Source organism: Daucus carota, chromosome 2 (genome assembly GCF_001625215.2).
Source record: "Daucus carota subsp. sativus chromosome 2, DH1 v3.0, whole genome shotgun sequence".
NCBI lineage: Eukaryota > Viridiplantae > Streptophyta > Magnoliopsida > Apiales > Apiaceae > Daucus > Daucus carota.
The window spans coordinates 51222978-51242296 of NC_030382.2; the positions used below are offsets into that span (position 1 = coordinate 51222978).

Sequence of the window (19319 nt, forward strand, 5' to 3'; positions counted from 1 at the left end):
TGAAATCAAACCAAATCATGAAAATTCCGATTTCATATGATGCGGTTCAGTTTTTCAAACCGTAAAAATTCAAGAAATTAAAAATTATTATATGATCAATTGAGTGCGGAAAACATGACAAATTTTAAAGCCATACATAAAAAGAAATCTTAGTGTTCGATTTTTCACAAAAATTCTATCAACTCTAAATAAACACTGTTTAATCTCATTTTCGAGCGTTTGTTCCCAAAATTATACAAATACATGCATCAACTCTTAAGAAACTCCGATCACCACATCAATAATGAACAGGTTAGCATACCATGTATGCTATTAAATTCTAACAATATATAATTATTAATAATTTGGTAAGTATTGTGTATGTTCATTTCGAAAAAAATTATATTATTATTCTCTTCCCACTAAAAATAAGAATCTTATTTTACTATTGCTATGATATTTTATCTAATATGCATAACTTATTAAACTACATAACACTACAAACATAGTATAAACTATAAACATATATTATTAAAATATTATTGACATTTATTCGATAATTCCAAAAATCATTAATATAAAGTAACAAGCACGATTCACTTATATTTGATAAATTGGAGTAACTTCAAATATTATAATTGTGTTATTACAAAATTTATTTGTTAATTATGACTAAGAAAAAGTATTTTTAAACTAAAGTTAGGAAAAATGTAATTAGACAATTTTTTTAAATACGATGCTAGAACATGACAAGGTCAAGAACTCGTTTAAACTCAGGAACTCTAAAAAGTCTTGATAAACTTGTACACTGGAAAAATTTGTTAAATTTGAAAAACAGAAAAAGAAACTCAATAAGGTTGAAAACAAAAAAAAAAACCGTTAAACTCGAAAATCCGATTTGAACTCGACTCGTATATTGCCCGAATCGAGTGCGAATGACATATTTCAAACCCAATTATTTCAGACTCGGCAAAACTCGTCGAAAAAAAATTCAAAATCAATCAGGAAGAACTCGAATTCAGCTTGGCTTGAATCGGATCGTACTCGGATAACAACCTTACGGCTTCTGGAGTGGGAGATAAAAGATTAAAGAGGTTCAGACACAAACACAATTAACATACCGTCGGTCCATTATGATTGCTTTAATAATGCACGGCTTAAGGTCAATTATGTTGTGCCACCTCCGCTGGCATGTGAATGCTGGTAGTTCCGACAGGGTCCTAATGGCCGTTGTGACTCAATAATTTAACTTAATGCCCATTATATTCATAATCTAGATAATTTTAATATTTGGATCTCGTGAAAATAAAAAAGAATACAATTCTTTAATTCATATCTACGTCTTTTAGCTGATTCATCGTTGAGATTGAAGAGTGGTCCGTGAAGAAAGCTTGATGCTCCCCAAGTAAATCGGTAAATATGGCTGCTAGTGGATTAAGATTAATATTCTCCGGTGGAATATGATGAAGCACATATTATAACGAAAATCTCTGCTCCAACCGATATATCCAAAAGTTCTAGGCCCGTCACTCATGAGTGGGGATGAGTGTATCTTGGCCCATCAAACCTTTTTCCTAGTTCTGGATTGGGCCACCGCTACAATGGATTAACAGGGGTTAGTTGGGCCTACTGATGTCATGTGAACCTTAGACATGGAGCCTACAAAAATGCAGGATGCCTGAATAGACTGTTTTATCTGTCTGGGGCTCGACCCCAATATGTGCTGACATGGCATCAGCCAGCCTGGACCCACCAAATTATGTATCAACTGAAACACGGCCGACTTACTCCGCGAGAAAAAAGGCCAAGTTTACACAGAAACGTCCTGCCTGTATTTATACATTTTAGAAGTATTCGGAAAAAGTTAAAGTGTTTTCGATTTTTCCGCGATCCACGATTTTAAATCAAAATTATACAATATCAGAGTATCTCCAACCATCTATAACTCTTGGCTAATGAGTTGACATACTTAAAATAAAAAAATTTAGCCAACAGCTCAAAAAACTGAACTCCAACCATGCTCACCTGTTGTCTATAAATTTAGCCAACCTCTTATGGATGACTAAATTTGTCGAATCTCTACAGGTCTGTAAGAAAATCTGTAGGAACATTGTACATCATTTATTACCATATTGAACTGATATATTTTATTTTAACAATTTAATTCAAAATATTAATAACATACTATTTTTAAATGATAGCCAACCACTATAGCCAGTAGCATTGAAGCAAAATGTCTTACAGGTTTAGCAAATTTTACATAATGTCTTAGAGCATCTCCAACGGTGTTGGCTATAATCGTTGGCTAAATTGGACCTGTAAAACATTATGTATAATTTGCTGAACCTGTAAGACATTTTATTTCAGTGGTATTGGCTATATTGATTGGCTATAATTTAAAAATAATATGTTATTAATATTTTAGTTTGTTAAAATAGAATGTATCAGTTCAATATGGTAATAAATGATGTGTAATCTTCTTACAGATTTCTTACAGACCTGTAGAGGTTCGACAAATTTAGCCATCCATAGGATGTTGGCTAAATTTATAGACAACAGCTGTGCATGGTTGGATTTGAGTTTTTTGAGCGGTTGGCTATATTTTTCTGTTTTAAGAGCATCTCCAACGGTGTTGGCTATAATCGTTGGCTAAATTGGACCTGTAAGACGATTATGTAAAATTTGCTGAACCTGTAAGACATTTCGCTTCAATGGTATTGGCTATATTGGTTGGCTATAATTTAAAAATAGTATGTTATTAATATTTTAAATTGTTAAAATAGAATATATCAGTTCAATATGGTAATAAATGATGTGCAATCTTCCTACAGATTTCTTACAGACCTGTAGAGGTTCGACAAATTTAGCCATCCACAGGAGGTTGGCCAAATTTATAGACAACAGGTCACTATGGTTGGAGTGTGAACTTTTAAAATGGTTGGCTAAATTTTTTATTTTTGGCATGACAACTCACCTTTTAGCTAAAGGGTATTCATGGTTGGAGATGCTCTAAGCATGCCAACTCACTTTTTAGCCAAAGGCTTTCGATGGTTGGAGATGCTCTTACAAATCCAATTTAGCTAACGATTATAACCAACGCCGTTGGAGATGCGCTAAAAAGTTTAAGAAAGAATAAAAGATAAATCATACATACACAATTCATTTTTTTAAATATAATTTTCAATTTCTTAGCATTTTTAAAATTTATTTGAACAGTCAAAGTCACTTTAAAAAATGATTTTAATCGACAACGTTGCCATTTTGACACATGCATGCATAAATTTTTTTAACTTCTGTTACAATTCTTTTTACAAGCCAGGGGTGCACACATAACATAATACTATTAGCTCAATAATATGAAAGAAACACTTCAACTGCAACATTGCATTGTCAATAGCCTCCGACACCGGTGTTGAAATAATAGAAAAAATTTAAATCAAACATAATTATATATTTCTCATTAAATAAATTTTCATTAATCCTGCTTAGTTGTTGGTGTTTTGACAAGAAAGATAGGGGCCTAGAAATTAGAAGCAAGATAAGACTTATAAGTGATTAAAGTGTTTGGGAAATATGTAGAAATCCTGAAACAAAAACTAGCATTCCTAACTTTTTTTTAAATACTTCTTGATTTCTTACACAAACGGTACGAATAAGTACTTCTAACTTATAAGTCGAGAAGTCCGGCTGAAAAGGGGGCAAACACCCACATAGTTGTATTATGTGATGAACTGATGATAGCCGAGGATATTAGTAAGAGGAGATGGAGGTGGGAATAAGTAAGTGTAAGGGGACATGACATAGAAGTTGTTTGACTAACAATTGGAAAGAGATACACTCTACAATATAAATGTCCCACCGTTCACAGGATTTTACCTCACAGCTATATAGATTGGAGCGCATGATTGATAAGGTGAGGACGGGGGTGGGGGCTATTGTCGTGTTTTTGTTTTCTGGAATATTGGATTCTTATTTACTTGTTAAATGTTAAATCTGTATAAGTTTAACATGAACATGATTACTTGAACCAAAGATCACATAACAACTTGTTTAATGGAGGTTCATCATTTTACCTAATCAAGCATCTTCACTTCACATCTACACTGCTTTCTTTTATAATCAGAACAGTGTACTCGGAGTCGGTGACCGTGAATCCGTGATTACATAATTGAGTACGGGTTAGTATAGAGTTAGTTTTGGTTATATATTAATATTAACATTAGCTGTTTTTAATTATTAATTATATCTTTACTAGTTGGTATAGTTCATAAAGACTTTAATAGCTTGTAAGTTGTAATGTATGCAATATATACATACTTAAAAAACATTTTTATTATAATAGTTATATATAGATATTATTTGAGAAATGCAGTTATTTTAGTATAGATAATGAATATATTATTATTTTAAATTTTCTTATAAGTTATATCACTAACATTTTCATATACTAATTCATACAAGAAAAGAATTAGAAAAATAGATTTTTTGGACATATACAAGTCATATATTTGTTATTAATCTTATAATAAATACACATAATTAAAACTTTAATCCTAAAATACCAGTGTTAAAATATTACTATGAGGCTCAAAGTATTTACAGACTTGTGTCCAATCCATATTTAAAAAACAGAGGGAGTGTACGATTATCAAATATCCATTCCCTCAATATTGTATCAAATTTAAAAATAATTACAAAGTGAATATTAATTATTCATTATAAATTATGAATTAAAATATTGAGCAAATTATATTTTTTCAAGAAAGATATTATAAATATATTATTAAAAAAATATTTGTTAAAGAATTCATTTAAGTTCTACGAGTAAAATAATATAACACTTATTATTTTATAAAATATATTTTTTGATTTTAAAATGTATATATATATATATTAATAAAATATAATTTAATGATTTTTATTTATAAACATATATAATTTTTATTATTTTTTTAAATAAAATTGGTTGGTACCATTCAGCAAGTGTGTTGTGGTCGACCATGGCTGATAATTCAGTAAATTTATGATTAATGATTACAGAAAAACCAACAACCATACTATTACAATTTACACAATTGACAATACAATTAACCGCGAAAACAGGAAACATTGGTATTGGACCAGTGGCACTGGCATCAGAAGATCAAAGGTGTTGGATTCTTGTACCCAGTTTTTTCCCCTTATCGTTTGTCACCTTATGGAAATGAAACTTTACTAAAAAAACAGAAGCTGGCATTAAATTTATTTATTATTCATCTCTTGATGTGTAATAATTATAATTGCATCACTATTTTTCAAAAATAAGATAACAATACTTTATGATAATATTCTATTTTTAGCTAAAACATCACTTAAAAATAGCTAAAATATCAAAACTACATTTAATTTAATAAAAAATAACAAAGTTTTGAATATATACTGCACAGACAGCATAGATCGGGTATTTAGCGTGGTCATTTTGTTTTTTCTTGAATTATACATGTAAAAATATATCACTCTCTAACAGAATTCATGCTAAAAAGGTCACTAAAATATACAGAATTACAGCATTATTACAAAATTTAAAAAGTAAGAAGAATGTTAATAGTAAATTAGTAACAGACAACTACGACGAGTTGTTTTTGTAACTTTCTAATCCCTATAAATAACAAGGTTGAAGTCATTACGAGAGTAATATATATTTTTGCACATAAAGTGCAGCTGAAAAGCACCGATTAGCAGCACCATAAGCAACAACTATCTCAAGGCCACTAGAAAAACACTTATACTTACTCCCCCTTTAGCCGTGCTGTCTTTTGTCTCTTTCCATAAAAAAAGGCAAGCTCAATAACATAGAAAAACACACACACTACACACAGCTGTTCTCTTCTCCACTTTCTCCTTATCTCTCTCCCCATCTCTCTCACCGGAAGAATAGAATAAAGTGTTACTAACCATAGTGGAGAAGAGCCACTCTTTTTGTGTTTCAAGAAAGTTGGGCCCAATTTTTTTTAGTTACGAGGATGAAGATTGTAATGTGGAATGTGTTGCTGATGATATTGAGCTCATGGGTTTGTTTTAGTGCAGCTTCTGTATCTTATGATCATAAAGCTATTGTTGTTAATGGCCAGAGAAGGATTCTTATCTCTGGATCCATTCATTACCCAAGAAGCACCCCTGAGGTACCTTTTTTCTGTCAATGTGCTTCACCCCTTATCAACTATCTTGTTTTTGCTTCAATTATTGATATATGTTTTGTTTTTATGTATGTTTGTATGTTGGTTTCTTGAGTATTTTTGGAATGATGTCTGGCCTTTTTATTCATATGGCTTTATCAAACTCCCATGTAATTGTTTTCAAGCTGTGATTTTTTATTTTTTTATTTTTTTTTGGGTTTTGTAGATGTGGCCAGATCTTATTGGGAAGGCTAAAGAAGGAGGTTTGGATGTGATCCAGACTTATGTTTTTTGGAATGGGCATGAGCCTCAACCTGGCAAAGTAATTTCCATTATTACTCACTGGGATTTTTTGTTTAGGGTTTTATATATTTTTTATATGCTAAAATTCTGTTCTTTCTGCTTGTAGTATTATTTTGAGGAGAGATATGATTTGGTAAAGTTTATAAAGCTAGTGCAGCAAGCAGGTCTTTATGTTCATCTCAGGATTGGTCCTTATGCGTGTGCTGAGTGGAACTTTGGGTAATACAAATATTGCAACTTTCGATATGCAGATTTTTTTAAAATATTATTTCAAGTGATATCTAATTTTGCATTTGGCTTGATGAATTTAGCGGCTTTCCTGTTTGGTTGAAATATGTTCCAGGGATCAGTTTCAGAACAGACAACACACCTTTTAAGGTATTGAAACCGACTGAATCTTAGACCTGATTTTTCTGTATTGATTTAATAACATGTTTTAATGAATGTACTAAGTGTGTGTAAATTGTAAATGAAGGATGCTATGCAGAAGTTCACAACAAAGATTGTGAATATGATGAAGGCAGAAGAGTTATACGAGACTCAAGGGGGTCCAATAATAATGTCTCAGGTAATTTAAGCAGCAAAATTCGTTTCTCCCATCAAAATTTTCGTGATTTTTATCAATTAGTATAATTGCAAGAAATTAGTAATCTTGCTTTCACAATGTAGCATCATTTTATATTTTTTGCATTGTTGTCCTGTTATAACTATTAACCTAAGTCGGCAGACATAACTGGTCACCTGATGAAACCTTGATACAGAGGTCAAAGACATCGTATAAAATTTTACAAATATAACAATGGATACATATAATAATAATGCCAGAAATCATATCTCCTATCAAATAAGGACAGTTCAAGTGAAGAGAATGAATATCGTTATTTCTACTTGCATTCACACTACAGACATTAAGAGTTCAGAAATAAAATTTGCATGGTGATCCAATACCTTGTGTATCGATTTTTTTTGCTTCAAATTATACTTGTTCGTTCAAGTAAGATTGGTTTTCAAAATCATCATTCTGTGTGCATGTATCAAATATGACAGATTGAGAATGAATATGGACCTGTAGAATATGAACTTGGTGCTCCTGGTGAAGCTTATACTAAATGGGCAGCCCAGATGGCAGTTGGTTTAGATACAGGAGTTCCATGGGTCATGTGCAAGCAAGACGATGCTCCTGATCCCATTGTATGTCACCCTGATTTCTGCATTCAGTTTATACTTTTTTTGCTGTCATTTGTCAAACCTATGTTATCCCCCCACCCCTCTGGTGAGTTGACGACGTTTTGCTTCTGTAGTCAGATATCAAATTAAATTATCATCCACATGACTGAATTTACTCTGTATGATTTTAATATTTATCATTCACTAGCTTGTAAACAATGATGATGGACAGATAGCCTTCTGTTAAATATGCATTCTATTAGTAAGTAGAATGTATAAGCAATATGAATTTCTTTCTGCCTTATCTCAGAGGTAAATTATCAGGTCTAATATTCTTATATTTCAGACATTGAATGGATTGTTTATATTACTTTAAAATCTTTATATGCACTTCTTTAGTATGACAATTTTACTATAGTTAGATGCTCAGAATCCAAGTTGACCCGATGTCATTTCATACAGATCAATGCCTGCAATGGTTTTTACTGCGACTACTTCTCTCCTAACAAGGACTATAAACCAAAGATGTGGACTGAAAACTGGACTGGCTGGTAAATTTGCATATACACTTACTTTTTGTGTCTGTGCCTTTTTCTTGAGGGCCATGACTTTATAAGAGTGCTTGTAGTTTTAGGTAGTGTCTGAAATTTTACAATGCTTTTGCAGGTTTACTAATTTTGGAGGTGCAGTTCCTTACCGTCCAGCTGAAGACTTGGCATTTTCAGTTGCAAGGTTTATACTGAAGGGTGGATCCTTCATTAATTATTACATGGTGTGTGAATTAATCTTCTACTTTCCAATTTTACTCTATAACAATTAAATCAAACTAATGTCTGAATATATGCTTTTGTGCTTCCAGTACCATGGAGGAACTAACTTTGGCAGAACAGCTGGTGGTCCATTTATTGCTACCAGTTATGACTATGATGCTCCTCTTGATGAATTTGGTACGACTGCAAGATTTTTTTATTTTTTTTTCTGATGCCATATATGAACTTAGGGAAGGACCTTTATATATATACTCTATATTTTTTTTTTATTTCATTTTTTCCTCCAAAATATAGCCAAGACATGAAGAGGATTGCATTCAAAAATATAGAGTGAGCGAGGCCGGGATTTTTATTTATTATTATTATTATTTTTTTTTTGGGGGGGGGGGGGGGGGGGTTGCCACATCCTTTTTTGGTTTAGTTAAGATATGTATCAACTACAAAGCTGGAAGCCTAATTATAAGCAATGCAGGCAGAAACAATTGCTGCCGTTGTTATCAACTACTATACATATGTACATGGAGAGAGATAACTAGAAGTCTAGAATTGTGTTCAAACTCATAAATCATGATAAAGCTCAAAACTTGTGAGACTGTTGCTTTAAATTTGACTGATCTATTAGTTACCTGCCATTAATCTTAATGATGCATGTGTTTTTGTGCTACTAATCCAATAATATATACTGACTATAGGATCCTTTACATTCTCTGTGTGATTATTGTCGTTTTTACCTCAAACATATCAATTTGTGCTCGGCTTTGAACAATGGCATTTATATGATGCTGACAATATCCAGGCTTACTAAGGCAACCTAAATGGGGTCACTTAAAAGATCTGCATAGAGCAATAAAGTTGTGTGAGCCAGCGTTAGTTTCTGAAGATCCCATTAGAACATCACTGGGCAACAATCAGGAGGTCAACAGCTATCCAAATCAATTAGTCAATTCAAGTTTTAGGTGCATTAGAAATTTACAATCTGCTTTCGTGACTACTATGCAGGCCAGTGTCTTCAACTCGAAATCAGGAGCTTGTGCTGCATTCCTTGCAAACTATGACAAAAACTCTTTTGCTAAAGTGGCTTTTAATAACATGCATTACAACTTACCTCCTTGGTCTATCAGCATCCTCCCAGACTGCAAGAACACTGTTTATAACACAGCAAGGGTTAGAAATAATCTTTTGTATAGAAAACACTTCTTTCACTTCTTTTAGAACTTCTAACAAGTAAAAGTGTATATATTGAAACCCAATTTATCTCGTCATCCTTTCTTAAATCTCATGTAGTTATGTATCTTCTTAAATTATAGATAAGTGCACAAAGTGCACAAATGAAGATGACTCCGGTGGGCAGACCATTCTCTTGGGAGTCATACAATGACGAGACAACATCTTATCAAGACAATACATTTACAACAGTTGGGTTGCTGGAACAAATAAACATCACAAGAGATGTTTCAGATTACTTGTGGTACATGACAGAGTGAGTGTTATATCCTCTGTATGTTTTTATTGTCTTTTCCATTTTCTATAGATTTTGTAAAATTTTTAAAAATCTCCTCTCTTTGCCCATTCTCCAGTGTCAGGATTGACTCTGATGAAGGATTTTTGAGAGGTGGAGAGTGGCCTGTTTTAACAGTCCTATCTGCGGGGCATGCTTTGCATGTTTTTATTAATGATCAACTAACAGGTGTGCAGTTATTCTATAATTTTTGTTGATGTGTTTTATCATGCCGTCAGTAAAGTGTAATGTTAATTCAATATGAATGTTACATCATCCAAGCTGACACGGATTGGAATGTTAATGTTTGGCATATCCTTGATTCCATATATTATTCATTTGCAAAACGAGGAAGATACGTTAAGTGGATTTCCTCGAAAGTTTCCTGGTTAGTTGTTAAATAATTTGCACTTCTTAATATATTACAGGAACCGTTTATGGAAGTATAGAAAACCCGAAAATAACTTTTAGTAGTGGTGTAAATTTGAGAGCCGGGGTCAACAAGATTGCATTGTTAAGTATTGCTGTTGGACTTCCTGTAAGTTCTCTTCTCTCCTGTAAGACACACAAGTCTAAAGCCACTTCTTGAGGAGAATAAACTTATAAAAGGAAAAAACACAGAGTATGGTTACTGTGTTTGACAAACCTAATGAATGGAAGTTTAATAATTATATCATATTCGTCCGTGTTACAGAATGTTGGTCCACATTTTGAGACATGGAATGCTGGAGTTTTAGGACCAGTTACACTCAATGGGCTTAATGAAGGCAGAAGAGACTTAACATGGCAAAACTGGTCTTACAAGGTCTGTCTAATTACTAACCAAACTACTATGTAAAACATTGTATCTGATTTAATTTATGTGAATAGGTGGGTCTAAATGGAGAAGCCCTAAGTCTTCATTCTCTAGGTGGAAGTTCAACAACAGAGTGGGCTGAAGGTTCTTTTGTAGCTCAAGAGCAACCGCTGACTTGGTACAAGGTTAGCTATATCCAATTCTCAGCAATAAGTACTCAGTGCTCCAACAACTTATTCGGGGACATTACAATACTTTATCATCTAAATACAAATTGATAAGTTCAGCATAATTTCATTGCCGTGACATATTTCATTCATCTTGCAGACGACTTTTGATACTCCAGACGGAGACCAACGTTTGGCTTTAGATATGAACACGATGGGTAAAGGCCAAATTTGGATAAATGGTCAAAGCATTGGACGCCACTGGCCTGCATACAAAGCTTCTGGTACTTGTGGTGGTTGTAGCTATACTGGTTGGTTCGATGAGAAGAAGTGCTTGAGTAATTGCGGCGAGGCTTCTCAAAGATGGTAAGTGCAGACTACTTGCTGGAGACTTCTTTCATCTTCCAGGTAGTCATGTTAGTTGACTTGCCGAGGATTTTATTTCAGGTATCACATACCACGTTCTTGGTTAAAGCCAGCAGGAAATTTGTTGGTTTTGTTTGAAGAATTAGGCGGGAATCCATACGGGATCACTTTAGTGAAGAGAGAATTAGCAAGTGTATGTGCTGATATTTACGAGTGGCAACCAACCCTAATGAATTGGCAAATGCAGCACTCTGGTAAAGTCAATAAACCCTTGAGGCCAAAAGCCCACCTCTGGTGCGCACCTGGTCAGAAGATCTCTTCGATCAAGTTTGCCAGTTTTGGAACACCAGAAGGTGCTTGCGGAAGCTTCCTGGAGGGCAGCTGTCATGCACATAAATCCTATGATGCTTTTGAAAGGGTATGAATAAACTTTTGCATTACCGATCTCATAAGTTCTTTTAAATTTAATTTGCCAAGTGCAATTAACAACTTTGTCACCACTTTCAAACAAAATACTACCCTTTAGTCTTTACTAACATGTTCACAGTGATAACAAACAAGTCCTAGAGAGCAGAGATTTTGTTTAAATTATTTGAAGTTATCTTGTGGTACCACTCGGTGCTTATGTAAAAAATCTGCTCTGGTTTTCTCTGTTGCAGAACTGCATTGGTCAAAATGCATGCTCAGTGAGAGTAGCGCCTGAGCAGTTTGGAGGAGATCCATGTCCGAATATAATGAAGAAACTCTCTGTGGAAGTGATCTGCAGCTGATATAACTGACATTTCAAAGTAAGTGATAGTAAATACCAGACTAATTCTTTGAAACCTTCAAGCACCATATTAGGATTGCTACACAGGCCACGACCATTTAATTGGCTTTGACATATGGAAAGTTGTACATATATAATACAACACACCATGTGCATCAAAGCCTTTAGAGAATTTTGAAGACGGTCTTGGAGAAGATTAATCAAAGTAGAGTAGCTCGCTCTCACATTCTTTTCCTCATCTAATCATAAGGCTGATAAGCCAAGTTGGCTAAGGGCTCCCATGAGCACCTTGATGACGAGTTCATATGCTGCTGTGCAAGGAGTTGGAAGCTCTTTGCTCGAGGCGTTTGTAGATACATTCAACCTATTGCATTACTATCAACGTATCTCATTGCATAATACTAGAACAATGCATGCCCTTGTAAACAAATGATTTATTTGGTTATCAATTACTAATACAAGCTTCTGAAAATCGTATCATTCCCTCTGGAGAGCAGGGCTGATTTAGTTAGAGACACGGGACACGTGCCAGAATTTGCTTGGTGTCTCGGAGAAAATTCTTTCTAGATCCGTCCTAAGTGTATGTATTTTGTTAATTTAGTTTGAAGTTTATAAGTTTATTTTTACGTGTTTGGTACTAGAATCTTTGGTCCATAACATTCAGAACATGGGACTGACTTGTTGCTAATGGGAATCTGCTTTTGTAGTTGAAAATTGAAATACCGAAATGGATGTTAATGATTACTTAACATACCAGTAAACTGTTTAGTGCTTAAACACCCACTTTTGACGTCTAGCACTAGCATTCTAGAATGAATTTAACACAATATTTAATTCATTAAGAGCATCATCAACACCGAAAGAAGGACCTCCACCTTTTAGCCCTCACCACCTAGACATAGAACATCATTTAAACTAGACTGATTGACACTTTGCACCCCTTATATTTAGGCGCTTTTTCGATTTGGTCTCAAACAATTTTTTTTGACAGTATGCACCTCAAAGTTTGAAAAGTGCTTCGCTTTGCACCCCTTTGACTAATCTCCGTTAATTGACTGTTAAAGTTAACAGATTTCAGGTTTTCACTTTGCATCCCACAATTTTAAATTTTTTTCACGAGTGTTTTGAAATATTTTTTTTCAAAAAAAAATATTTCAAAACACTCGTGAATGGATGCATGAGATAAATGACCAACAAAGATGCTTTTACCATCTTTTCTGGCTGGTACTCAAAACATAGCAATATATAATTTTATCACTACTCCAAGCTGTGTATTGGTATTAGAGATTATGCATGGAACAGAAGGTGGTAGGTAATTCTGTCCCGTTACATAGGTTAACTAGTGAAAAAAGCCGCGCTTCGCGGCGGCGTGATAAATTTTGATATGAATATTATCATAATAAAATAGAAATTATTTTGAGCTATCTTTCCGTACATATATCACAAATTAAAAATATTATAATTAGTATAAAAATTTGTTTAAGTGGTCATCCGGTCAAACACAATACTAATAATAAAATTAGTTTGAACCTTCTTCCCGTCAAAGACAATATTAATCCATAATTATTATTTTTATGATAAAATTAAATACTATAATTTAGATCAAAATTAGTTTGAGCCGCTCTTTTATCAAACACAATACCAACAACAAAACATTATAATTTAGATATTAGTTTGAGTCGCCTTACTGTCAAACACATACTAATAAAAATTATTCTATGATAAAATTAAGGGAAAATAGATTTTTTTGCCACTCAACTTATTATTTGTTTAGAAACCTACCACTGAACTATAATTTTTTTCTTTTTTGCCACTAAAGTTAGGTTCGGATTTTTTTTTGTCACTAACGTTAGGTTCGGATTTGATTATTAACACTATGTTATTCTTTTTAGATTTAATTGCATTTGGCACCCTTTTGATTTCAGTATGCCTAATAGTTTTGAAATAAACACTATGCAGCCCCTTACTTTTAACCCGTAGACACTTTGCACCCTTTCCGTTATCTTCTGCCGTTCCCGTTAACTTTTGAAAGGGCATTTTGGGAAATTTTATTATATTTAATTAAAATCAGACTTTTATTAAATTTTCCGACCATCTAAACGATATTTTTCAGAAATTTATTTTTCAGTAGTCTGCAATATAATAGTGATCTGTGTCTATATCTTTATATGTAGTACTCCATATGTGTCCTACGTAGTTTACTCAAAAAGGAAATCTCAAAATTAACTTATGGAACTATATTTATAAAAAGTGGGAACCTTAAAATACGTGACAAGTAGTGGTAAAGAACTATAAAGTCAAGTGATACTATATTTTTGTGGAGTCTTAAAATAATTCATAAAACAAAATTTTTTAGGTCCTTGAAATGCCTGTTAAACTCTCGTACTTCAAGGTAAACTAGCTAAGGGACATATAGATGACTGTATATAATATTATAGACACATATCATATTACCATAATATTGCAGACTACCACTATGTTTTTATAATGCTAGAAAAATAACATATTGTTAATAATCAAATCAAAACATAACGTTAGTGACAAAAAAAATCCAACATTTTTTTAAGGAAAAAAAACCAACATTAAATTTTATTCAGAAAAAATAAAATAAAATAATTTTTGATTTTTTGGAGTCTCAAAATGCGTGTCCAACTCTCGTCCTCCAACGTAAACTACCTAGGACACTACATAAAGATATAAACACATATCACATCGCCATTATATTGCAGACTAACACTATATTTTAATAATACTAAAAAAATAACATAGTGTTAATAATCAAATCCGAACCTAACGTTAGTGACAAAAAAAAGTCCGAACCTAACATTAGTGACATCAAGGAAAAAAATTATAGTTCAGTGGTAGGTTTCTAAACAAATAATAAGTTGGATGGCAAAAAAATCTATTTTCCCTAAAATTAAAGATTATAATTGGACAAAAAGTATTTTGAACTGTGGTCCCGTTTTAACAAAAAAATATATTATAACATAGATAAAAAATTATTTTAGCCACTTTCCTGTCAAATATAATACTAATAGAAAATTTATAATTATTTAGATAAAAATTAGTTTGGGCCGCCTCCCGTGCCCGTCAAACACAATACTAATCAACATTATCATAAAATCAATATATGATTCCTATTTTATATGTTAATTATTTTTATTTTTTGACTCCTATTTATTAGTTTAAAATTATTATTGCTTTATGGTTCTAATATTTTTGGTATTAGTTTTTTAATGATTATTATCTTCATAATTCTTTATTTTCTATTCGAAATTTAAGAAAATTATAAGACTAAATCAAAAATAAAAATTTTACGTATTACCTTACAAATCTTAAATATAAATTGTATTTTATCTATAATAATTAGTTTAAATAAATATAATCATATTCCTTTTGGCATTCCTAAATAATAAAAAGATTGTATTACCTCTAGAATCCGAAAAAAAAAGAATTGTATTAACTTTTGGAATCCTTCAAGTTGATTTTTTAAATTATAACTATAATTAGATAAAAATTATTTTGAACTGTGATACCGTTTTAAAAAATAAATATTATAACATAGATAAAAAATTATATTAGCCACTTTCCCGTCAAACATAATACTAATAAAAAATTTATTATTATTTAAATAAAAATTTGTTTGGGTCGCCTCCCGTGCCCGTCAAACGCAATACTAATCAAGAATCATTTACGTTATTATAAAATCAATATATATTTCCTATTTTATATATCCTATTTTTTTGTTAATTATTATTATTTTATGATTCCTATTTATTACATAAAAAATATTACTCTTTTATGGTTCTAATTTTTTTGCTATTAGTGTTTTTTTAATGATTATTATCTTTGCAATCCTTTATGTTCTATACGAAATTTTAAAAAAAATTTATAAGACTAAATTGAAAATAAAAATTGTACGTATTACCTTACAAATCTTAAATATAAATTGTATTTTATATATGATTGTTAGTTTAAATAAATATAATCCTACACTTTTTAGGATTCCTAAATAAGAAAAGAATTTTATCATCTTTAGAATCCAAAAAGAAAAGAATTGTATTAACCTTTTGGAATCTTTGAACCTGATTTTTTAAACATAATCTTATTTCTTTTAGGATTACTAAATAAGAAAAGAATTGTGTCATCTTTAAAATTCAATAAGAAATATTAAATAAAAAAGAAAAGAATTGTATCATCTTTATAAATTAAATAAATAAGAATTGTATCCGAAATTTAAGAAAAATTAGAAGACTGAATGGAGCAATTCCAGAGACGCTCGTGGTGAGCCAGAGTCGAACCCGGGTGCCCCGGGTCAACAGAGGATAAACCCACCACTGGGCTATCCAATCAGCTCATTTTTTATTAATAGTTTTGATGGGAAATCTTCTCAATAATCAAAAGGGTAACACATAGATAGATTTACACACACACGAGGTTAAATAGTCATATGAAAGATAAAATGACCAGGAAAAAAAAAATCTAACATATGTATGATGTCTGGTATAAGATTTACTGAACATGCGTCATGGAAATATGGTTAAGTACTGAAGTTACTTGAGGAAAGTGATTACCATGGAAAAGTTCCACAGGAGACGAATGTGTATAGGAGGTTTGCTCCGCAAAAAATCACGACCGCGAGGGAACTCATCATTTTGATGAGCAACATCCCTTCTGGTTTCTAGTAACTTCTAGTACTTCCGATTGGCAATTTTACTCAACTATGTACCATCCAACTACTACCAGATATCTTGGCCATGCCCTTTTACATAGCCGTGTCATGGATAGCGGTTTGCAATCTCTTGGCATCATCCCACCTCCCAGCCGAGAAGTAAATATTGGCCAGAAGTGAACGATAACTAGTAGTATCAGGCTCCAACTCAAAGCAATGCTTAGCAGCAATTTCCCGAAGTTCAACATTGTTATGTAAATTACAAGCAGAAAGTAATGATCCCCAAACCCCAGCATGAGGCTGCATAGGCATGCTCTTTATTAAATCTCGGGCTTCTACTAACTTCCCTGCTCGACCAAAGACATCAACCATGAGGCTGTAATGGTCTGCAGATGGAACAAGTCCATAGTTTTTCATGGAATTGAAGCAATGATAACCTTCTTCCACCAGACCAACATGACTGAAGGCAGTTAATAGTCCTGTGAAAGTTATTAAATTTGGAGAAAGTTTAGAATGTATCATCTCCTCAAACAACTCGATAGCGTCACTGTCCCGGCCATTTATGCCGCATCCTATTATCATAGCTGTATAAGCAACCACATCTTTCTTTCGCAAGCCACAGAATAACTCAAAAGCTTTATCCAAAACACTCATGAGAAAAAATTAAAATTGTGGGGTGCAAAGTGAAAACCTGAAATCTGTTAATTTTAACGGTCAATTAACGGAGACTGGTCAAAGGGGTGCAAAGCGAAGCGTTTTTCAAACTTCAGGGTGCATACTGCTAAAAAGAATTGTTTGAGACCAAATTGAAAATGCGCCTAAACATAAGGGGTGCAAAGTGTCAATCACTCTTTAAACTATACGAGATAATGTTACAATTTTCATATGCATGTTGACCTCGGTTGTGTAATGTGTGGTGCTGCTAATGAGAGTCATGCTCATCTATTTAGTCAATGTCCTTATGTTCAATCTATTTTTACCACATGGAATGATTCTTTATCTACTTCTTGGTCAGATTTATGTTGCGGTAATATTTTATCTGACATGAGATGTGGGGATATTCAAAAGGAGTTAGCGTATCTTTTCGTCTCTGCGGTTTTCTTTCACATCTGGAAGGAGCGGAATATTCGAGTTCATAATTCTGGGATTCACAGTGATGCTGCAACTTTGTTGGGAATTATTAAAAGAAATATCAGGGAGAGGCTGGTGGGGTCCAAGTCTTTACGGAAGATTATCAGTAATGACTTTAGTTTGACTTCTTATCTGTACTAGTCATTTGCCAGCTTTCGAGTCTGTATTAGAGTTTGGCAGTTTGCCTCCTTTGCTTTTCTTAACAGGTCTTTTCTTTAAAGATCTGTTGAGTTAGTCTTTATTTTGGTTCTCTCGCGGGGTATGCCCCTAGAATTGTATCTTTTCTTTTCTTAATTCATCTTAATTTAGCAAAAAAAAAAAATGTTACAATTTTTGTTTAGCCACCGTCCATATTAATATGTTGTCCATGAATCGATTGTTATCACGGTAAAGAATATAATCACGTATATCATGAATAAAGTCGTATTTATAAGTTTTATCGATATATTGATAAATATCACATAACTTTCTAAAATATTTATTTTTAATATATAATTAATATTATATTTCAAATTATATCTCTTAATACATATTATTACATGATTTACTTAAATGTTTGACTATTAAGAATTCATGTATACAGTGAGTAATTACACTAACATTAAACTAGTAAATGAATAAAATGATAACCTCAAAAGCAAATACCGAAGGCAGAGAAAAATCAAAAAAAAAAAAATCAAGAATAACAATACTAAATTACAAGCCATTAACCCATTATTAATATTAATTATTAATTATCACATTAATAAACGATGTACTACAAATTTGGGTTCAATAAATACAAATCTATCTTCAATAAAAACAATGGATAAATAAAAGGGTTAATTATCAAACTCATCACTGAAGTGGACAAATGGTATCAACTTCATCACTGATCTCCACGGGGTCTCAAGTTGCTCACTAAACTCGCTTAATGGTATCAAACTAATCACTGCCGTTAAAAAAAGTAACGGAGGTTAGACGGGGTGACAGATTGGCGGTTGACGTGACACATTAATAAAAAAGACTGAGGGAAAACAAATGAAAGAAAATAAAAAAAGTAGAAAATAAAATTGCCACATAATTTGAAGTTTATCTGGAAATAAAGCATGCAAACTTTTTATTAAATTGATTTTAGGATATAATTATCTAAATAAACGTAGCGAACTAAATTTTAATATATAATTAACTAAACAATTAAGATTAACTTTTATGTTTTTTATTACATTATAATTATTTTTGAATAATATTGAAATGTTTTCTCTTTTAATAAATTTTATTTATGTGAATATTATTGTTGGCAAAAAAATATTTTCAAATTTTTTTTATATGAAAAATCTAGAGATTAAACATAAAGAAATTCATTTCGATTTTTAACACTTCTATTTCTTTTGGAGTTTCTTGTACCAAACAAAAACATGAAAATAAATATATGTAAATTTAACATATGAAGCAACACACATTGTCCAAAATCTTCAAAAACAACACATAATGTTTAAAAATATTTTTTTACCAAAAATAATATTCACATAAATAAAATTTATTAAAAGAGAAAACATTTCAATAT

The 19319-nt window shown here is 32.1% G+C and overlaps 1 protein-coding gene across 1 annotated transcript; it reads left to right on the forward strand.

The window, feature by feature from the left end:
* The first annotated feature begins 5815 nt into the window (after nt 1-5815).
* LOC108209458 (beta-galactosidase) lies at nt 5816-12442 on the forward strand. The gene is made up of 19 exons (XM_017380371.2): nt 5816-6140; nt 6361-6456; nt 6544-6656; nt 6749-6815; nt 6913-7005; nt 7485-7628; nt 8067-8155; nt 8271-8376; nt 8464-8551; nt 9171-9289; nt 9374-9538; nt 9682-9854; nt 9952-10061; nt 10301-10410; nt 10567-10677; nt 10743-10853; nt 10996-11201; nt 11283-11619; nt 11861-12442. The coding sequence occupies exons 1-19, from the start codon at nt 5982-5984 to the stop codon at nt 11969-11971; spliced, it is 2508 nt and encodes an 835-aa protein (XP_017235860.1). The 5' UTR covers nt 5816-5981; the 3' UTR covers nt 11972-12442.
* Nucleotides 12443-19319: the final 6877 nt, after the last annotated feature.

What these genes read in the sequence shown, in the direction of transcription:
- LOC108209458 (XM_017380371.2), top strand. Translation starts at nt 5,982, where the DNA reads ATGAAGATTGTAATGTGGAATGTGTTGCTGATGATATTGAGCTCATGG. An exon ending in ATGAGCCTCAACCTGGCAAA is followed by an intron (nt 6,457 to 6,543) that starts GTAATTTCCATT and finishes TTCTGCTTGTAG; the next exon opens with TATTATTTTGAGGAGAGATA. An exon ending in ACTGAAAACTGGACTGGCTG is followed by an intron (nt 8,156 to 8,270) that starts GTAAATTTGCAT and finishes ATGCTTTTGCAG; the next exon opens with GTTTACTAATTTTGGAGGTG.